Source organism: Danio rerio, chromosome 4, assembly GCF_052040795.2.
Source record: "Danio rerio strain M-AB ecotype USA chromosome 4, GRCz13ab, whole genome shotgun sequence".
Lineage (NCBI taxonomy): Eukaryota > Metazoa > Chordata > Actinopteri > Cypriniformes > Danionidae > Danio > Danio rerio.
Window position 1 is genome coordinate 26,507,501 of NC_141024.2, and position 7,461 is coordinate 26,514,961.

The 7,461-nt window shown below is 33.2% G+C and overlaps 1 protein-coding gene across 9 annotated transcripts in view; it reads left to right on the forward strand.

Moving 5' to 3' along the window:
- vezt (vezatin, adherens junctions transmembrane protein) overlaps window positions 1-7,461 on the forward strand; it is a 33,668-nt gene that overhangs the window by 22,495 nt on the left and 3,712 nt on the right. For all 9 annotated transcript variants that reach the window (XM_087245569.2, XM_087245571.2, XM_087245573.2 and 6 more), the window contains 3 exon segments: window positions 1,114-1,307; window positions 3,863-3,960; window positions 6,163-6,367. In XM_087245569.2, coding sequence (XP_087101695.2) covers window positions 1,114-1,307; window positions 3,863-3,960; window positions 6,163-6,367 — 497 coding nt within the window.

The following is a 7,461-nucleotide window of genomic DNA, read 5'->3' on the forward strand; positions in this document are numbered from 1 at the left end:
TTGTTTTAGATGTGAGACACAATTGCTGAATGATTGGTTTTTTTTTCAAATTGAGAATAACTTTCATAATACTATTTTATTATTTTTAATGCAAGCAATTGCTGAAATTATCATTTTTACAATTATAATTACTCAAATTTTTATACAAAATAAATTTTGTTAATTTTATTGTTATTTGTTTGTCGTTATTATATGTAACGCCTGGCATTCACTCCGAAAAGTAAAATTTTAGTCTCATCAGACCAAACAATTTTAAGAGTCCTTTAGATGTCTTTTGGCAAATTACCTGAGCTCATTTTAGAGCTTTACGGCAAAGGCTGTGAATTCTGACGTACATGTGATTTTATTTATTTATTTATTTTATTTTTTCAGTTTTTTTATTTTATTTTTTTGCAACAATTTTAAAAATCTTTTTTAAAAGCATTTTTTAAATTATTTTTTTTAAATAAATGTCCTTCCAAACCTCAGATTTTTTTGTATTTTTAACACTTAAAAATTTCCCAAAAAATGCGAGAGGATCTGACATTAAAAACTATTGGGTAAATACTGACATTAATAACTATTGGTGACCCCTTATTGCAGAGGTCACCAATCTCGGTCCTGGATGGCTGGTGTTCCTGCAGGGTTTAGCTCCAACTTGCCTAAACCCACCTGCCTAGATGTTTCAAATAAATCTAGTAAGACCTTGATTAGCTTGTTCAGGTGGGTTTGATTAGGTTTGGAGCTAAAATCTGCAGGACACCGGCCCTCCAGGAACAAGTTTGGTGGCCACTGCCTAACTGTATAGTAAACATATTTGTTAAATATTTTGAATTGTGACAAAATTGCTAAAGTTAATAATAAAAAATGTAATGAAACATCTTATTTTTGCTTTTTATACTGATTAAAAAACACCTTTTGAGAAAATACTTAACAATTAGATTTCAGATGTACATTAAAGCCTACCCACTATTTGCAGATATGCTGCTCATGTTACTTGTTATTACAGTTTTTCCTCATCACAGCAGGTGGATTTCTCTTAAAGACGTGCCTTTAAAATGTGTTCATAGCATGAGCATGTTAAAGAAGAAGCTGATGAACTTGTCAGTGTAGTTGTTTGAATGTCTCCGACAGGGTGATTATTCTGGAGGATGATCTGGAGAAGCTTATGGTGGCTCGGGAGTCAGACGAGGTGACTTGTGCAGGTTATCAGGAGCTGAAGGAGCGTCTCCAGTTGCTCCAACCACACATGCAGGCCAGCAGCTGCTGTTGGGATGACACCATCGCGCAGGTGGAACGAATGCTGCGCCGAGTCTCCAGCTGCCCAGGTCAGAGTTCGCACTCCCATACACTCGCACTTCACCTGCTTAGGGGGTTTTCAGTGAGTCACTGGTTTGAGAATGTCGTTATGATGTTAAGTGCATTCATATTTTGCCATGAAAACGTATTTTATATGATTTTATAAATTTTTTTTAAATGAAAATACATTGACACTTTCAATTATGTTACATTAAAGTTTATTTAATTAGAGTATATCATAAGTGGCCCTTTTAATAAAAAAATAAATAAATAAATAAAAGTAACGTTTCAATTTCAGTATAATTTTGCCATCCATATATTATATTATATTATATTATATTATATTGTATTATATTATATTGTATTATATTATACTATATTATATATTAATGTTCATTTAATTCAAGTAAATTATGGAGTCAATTTAGTTATAAAATAAAAATTTTATATAAATTTACTACATTTTGATACCTAAATTAAGAATTTTCTTTTTTTTTATTTTATTCATTATTACATTTATTATGATTTATTTTGTAATTATATGGGGCCCATTTAAATATAAAGTATTATATTATATTATATTGTTAATTAAAATGTTAATTTAATTCAAGTAAATAATGGAGATATTTTAATTATAAAATAACATTCAATATAAATGAAACAAGAAATTTCAATTACGTTTTGCCATCCAAATATTATATCATATCATATTATATTATATTATATTATATTATATTATATAAAAGTAAATTATACAGGCCAGTTTTTATTATGTTGTAAAAGATTATAAGTAAATGAAAATTAATTAGGGTAGAATTAATTAATTGGGTATGATGATGAATAAATAATAATTGTAAAGTGCTCAATTAAAACAATTATTAATTACGCTTTTTTTCATTGTGTAATTTAAATGATGCAAATTAATGACAATGCCTATTTGCAAATAGAAACAAAAATACAGAAAAAGCAAAGAAAAGTTGAAACACTGTGGTTTGTATATTTTTGCTAGTGTTACACATCCTGGTGACACTAAATGGTCAGTATTGCACTGCAAAATTGACCAATAAGAACCAAGAAGAACCAGTCACGATCAGTTTTTTTCCAGACATCCCAGCAGTGTATAAATATGACCATAAATGAGTAAACAAGCTTTATAAATGACGTCCTCACCATATAATAGGTGCGTCAGCCTTTGTGTAAGACAGCGTGTGTCTTGGGTTATTTTTAGACTTCCTTATTCGACTGATTTCCTTGCATCCGTTTATTTAGGGAAGTAGGGGGAAAAAGAGGACAGAGAGAGACGGATGGGGATGATGATGTCCTTTATACAATTAGGCCACAGAGGACAAGTCCATTCGTACAAATTTGTATGAGTTCAGTCAGTTGTACGAATATTTTAAAAGGGACGCATGGCACCCAACCATTGCAGGACGAGCAAATCTTATTAAATTGTCGAAATGAGATGAGATATGAGATAGCCAGTAAATCAAAAATTTATGTATTGCAGTGAGATCGTGTTTGTTCACACGAGTCGTGAAATTTCTGAAATGGCTTGGAGTTTTATGGAAATGGCAAGATGTGCGTACATTTTTAAAATGCACATAAAAATGTATCCGCACAACTTAGAAGGATAAATTGTTTATCCGATAAGTAAAAATGTGAATAAATTAAAATGGAAACACATGTACAAAATGAGTTCCAGCATGCTAGTCCAAAAACAAATGTGACATAAAATGAAATGGAGATTCAGAGTTATAAGATTTTACATGACATGTTTTTTAATTTACAAATGTTATAAGTATTGCAAAAATAAACATTAGCTGAGCAGCTTGCATTGTAAGGTGCGATCATCAGGAATCATTGCTCTTGTTGGTGTGATCAATCTGCCAACCTGCGTTTTGCAGTTATCGTCAGGGAGGGAAATTCAAAGTTTTGAATTTAGACTGCAATACCCACTTTAACCTCTAGGTGTGAATTTTACAACATGTACATTTAAATTACTTTTGTTTTTTAGAGGGGCTTCTATTTATTAATTAATTTTTTATTAGTTTTTATTTTAGACATTTTTGTCGAATTTTATATTTTCCTTCATTATATTACTCTTTCAGTAATTTTTTTGTAACAGGTGATGAAATTAAACAAATACATAGTGAAAGCTAATGTGAGAATAGGTGTCTCTCTTTGGAATGGATGGCAAACAGAAGTCTGTTGTATTGACTATACTGCAGATTTGTGATAATATTTTAAGCTTATTATTATTTGGGCTTTAAATAAGGCATTCTTGTGTCCATACAAAATTATTCTGTGTAAGATATTGTAACTTGATGCTAATGGCATCCGGTATTTCAGAATGTTGAGATGCCTAAATCCACTTTATTTTAATATTTAATGTCTTTTTAAAAACAGTGTAGATGATTTTCTTCTTATCGGTTATTAATCATTACATCATAAATGTAAACAAACCACATCTTGCAATTCAATTCCACTGTATTTAGTGCATTGTAAATGTAAAAAATGCATTAGGTCTGCGTTATTTCTCTCTGTTGAAAAGAATGTGTGTATATACATTGTATGCTTTCCACAGAAGGCTCAGATCAGCCAGAGGAAACAACCGTCCCAGATCCCCCTCCTTCTGCCCCTATAACACACATACAGGACAGAGACCCCGTCCCGGAAGAACAGGTACTGACAGACTGTGTGTGTGCATTTAAGCATTGTTGCAAGTGTTGGTGTTATTATTATTATTATTAGTATTATTATTTCTCATGCTTGGCGGAGTTGAGGTGAATTCATGATATGATTCACATTTAATATGCACATTTTTAAATTTATCTAAAAATACATTAGACATGATTTTAAATATTTGAGCCACACTTGTTCATTTGTTTCACTGTACTAAATATTAATAATTGAACATTTTAAATTGCTGTGAGAAGCATGCATAAACATTCAAATGAAGCTATATCATAGAGAGGAACCTTGAAAACCAACACCTTGATCATGCCAAGGTCGACGCATATTATGAAGTAGTAATTATTTTAAGCTTTATATGATAAGGCAGCATTAGTTCTGGAAATGTTTTTTGAAAGATATAAATTAAACTAATTTAATATTTATGTATTGATTCATAATGAAAATCATTAAGACATTTTCTGAATAAAGAAAACCTAGATAATGAATACATAGATAAATTCAAAATGAACAAAAATGTTAACTTTTACATACTTTTCCACCACTGAATGTTATAGCGTTGTTTAAATCAATACTTTAAATGAGGGGTGCTCAACCCTTGTTCCAGGGGATCTACCTTCCCAAACAGTTTAGCTTCAACCCTGATCAAACACACCTGAACCAATTAATTAGGACCTGAAGAGCACTCAATAATTACGGGCAGCTGCGTTTGATATGGGTTGCAACTGAAATCTGCAGGAAGGTGGATCTTCAGGAAAAGGGTTGAGTACCCCTGATTTAAATTAGGGGACAGTTCACCCAAAATTAAAAAGTCTGTTATCATTTTTTACCATTTACTTGTTTCAAACTTTTAAAGGAACACTCCATTTTTCAAAAAAAGGCTCCTAGAGATAAACAGTTGATTTGAAACATTTTTGAATTCCTTTGGTTGATTTCTTGTTCTGGCGGGGTCACTTTTAGCTTAGCTATGCATAATGAATTGAATTGGGTTTGACCATTAGGATAAATTTCCTATTTAAACCTCTTCTAAAGTCTTCTGTAGTAATATAATTTAATAAAATGAAGGGAGTTTTTTTTCCTAGCTAATATTGCTAGGAACTATACTCTCCTTCTGGCGTAATGGTCAAGAAACTCTGCTGCTGTCCTATAGCTGCACCAGACAGAGTGATATTATGCAACATGTAAGAATTAACTACTTTCAGAGGGTGCCTTGAAATCATGGAGACATAAAATCCTAGGAGATTTGTAAAAATGAGTGTTCTTCTTTTGTGAACACTAAAAAAGATATTTTGAAAAATGTTGGAAACCTGTAACCATTGTCTTCTTATGGTATCTGCTGTTACCACTTTGGAAATCAATAGTCACAGGTTTCATCTTTTTTCTTCAAGATATCTTGTGAAGTGTTCAACAGAAGACAGAAACTTATAAAGGTTTGAATCCATTTGTGGGCGAGAAAATGACATTTTATTTCAGGTGAACTATCCATTTATTTTTTTAAATAGAACAATAATATGAAAACAAAGAGTTCTACGTTTATAACGGCCCATTCACATCGGGCGTCAGCATCAATGGTTCCCATTCACTTTGAATAGATGATGTCAAGCATTGTTGAACTGAATTGTAATTCTGTGCTCGCTGCAGAAGTCGAGAATTTTTAAATTTTTTAAGCGTGACCAGAAGCATCAGCCAATCAGATTGCTTTATGTAAATACCCCAGCTCAGACAGTAGCCAGTTGCGGACTAATTTTATTGGCTGACGTTGCTATGACAATTGCGTGAACTTTAGACACTTCCTCTGTTAAGCATCGACACTGAAGCCCCATGTGAATCGGACGTAAGAACTTTGCCAAGGCATTTTAAACTAGACTTTTCACATTTATTTATCTAATACTAATTAAAGCATTTTTTTCACATTGACCCACAAAAGTATCAAACTATGCTACAACAAACAAGCATAACTGCTATTTTGGTCCAGATCTAGTTAAGTTGTTAATGTTACAAAGTAAATTGCTTGTTATTGTTGCCGTCAGCACATTTTTCTTCATTTCACAGATGTAAATAGTGGAATTAATCAAAACAATCTGCCGAGAATTCAATGTTGTTATAAGCTGATATTTAGAGATATTCTTAAATGATGGGATTTGTGTTAATTAGCATTTCTTAGATTAAAAACTCAGCTTTTCTGTTGTCCAGGAGTTGGAGGCGTATGTGTCGGACTCAGACTCTGATACGGAGTGGAGAGGAGGATCTGACATGCTTTCTCCATGTGAACTGGAGCGTCAGCGTCGAGAACGCGAAGAGTCCAGACGTGTTTTACTGGAGCTCAAGTCCGTTCTAGGGATACGAACGTCAGATGGAGAGAGAGACAAACGCAAACTTCTGCTGTTCAGTGATCAGGGTACGACACACACAAAAACACACACTGCCTTCTTTCATACTACCTTGTTATATAAGGTGAAACATTGTTGGCCTAATTGCTTTTGTCCAGTCTAAGGGAATAAAGACATCCAAAATTAGGTGTTTTTTTGTGGCGCTTTATAATTGTGTGTCTCAGGTTTTGAATGACAATACAGGGCTCGAAATTAACCTTTTTGCTTGGTAGCACCAGTGCTCCTAACTTAAAAAATTTAGGCGTATCAGCCAAAATTTAGTCGCACCTACCTATTATAAGCACCGTTACTACAAGTTTTATACAAACATATTTATTGCATTTGAAATCAACAGCAATCAAACTAACAATCAAAAAAAAAATATATATATATATATATATATATATATATGCAAGCGTAAGGAAAATATGTCTCAACGAAATCCCGTTATCTTAAGAAAATAGATTTTTATACTTTGCTTTGAACTTTGCTGTTCTCACGGGTGCTGTCTGATATTGCACTGCCTTTGACATATACTGTGCCTTATTATACATATGTCATGTTAATAGCAATACCGGTCTTTTTATGAGTAGCGATGTTAGTTTACTTAGTCCAAGCCCGTTTGCGATGGTGTCCGTGGTGTTAAATTTGACATATATCTGCCACTTGTATGGCGGACAGCATCTGGCCATTATATGAATGATTAAACAGAAGCTCTCATGCTAGATGTGGCAAACAGTTACCTGAAAATTCCATCCCACAGACTTTTCATAGCGGACTTGAAGCCAATGGAAGTCTTTTATCCACTCTTCGAAAAGTGTAGATGGTGGATTAACATTCAGCACATGCTTACTAGTAAGATGTGTCATTATTCGTAACTTTAGATGCCATGGTTTCTAAAACAAAATCTGTCAGTGTTATCTTCATTCTCTTCTTCAGCGTTTTACAATTTTTTTGCGGTAGTAGCTGTCGGTAGCTCTCTCTGTCATCCCAAGCCAGAAGGCATTGACTGAGTGATTGACAGCTGATATTTCAGTTCTAGAGCAGGGGTGGGCCAATAAGAAGAGCGCGAAGGCGGGGCAAGCATTACGAAATTGGCTTTGTTTAGTGCAGCAAGTTGAAA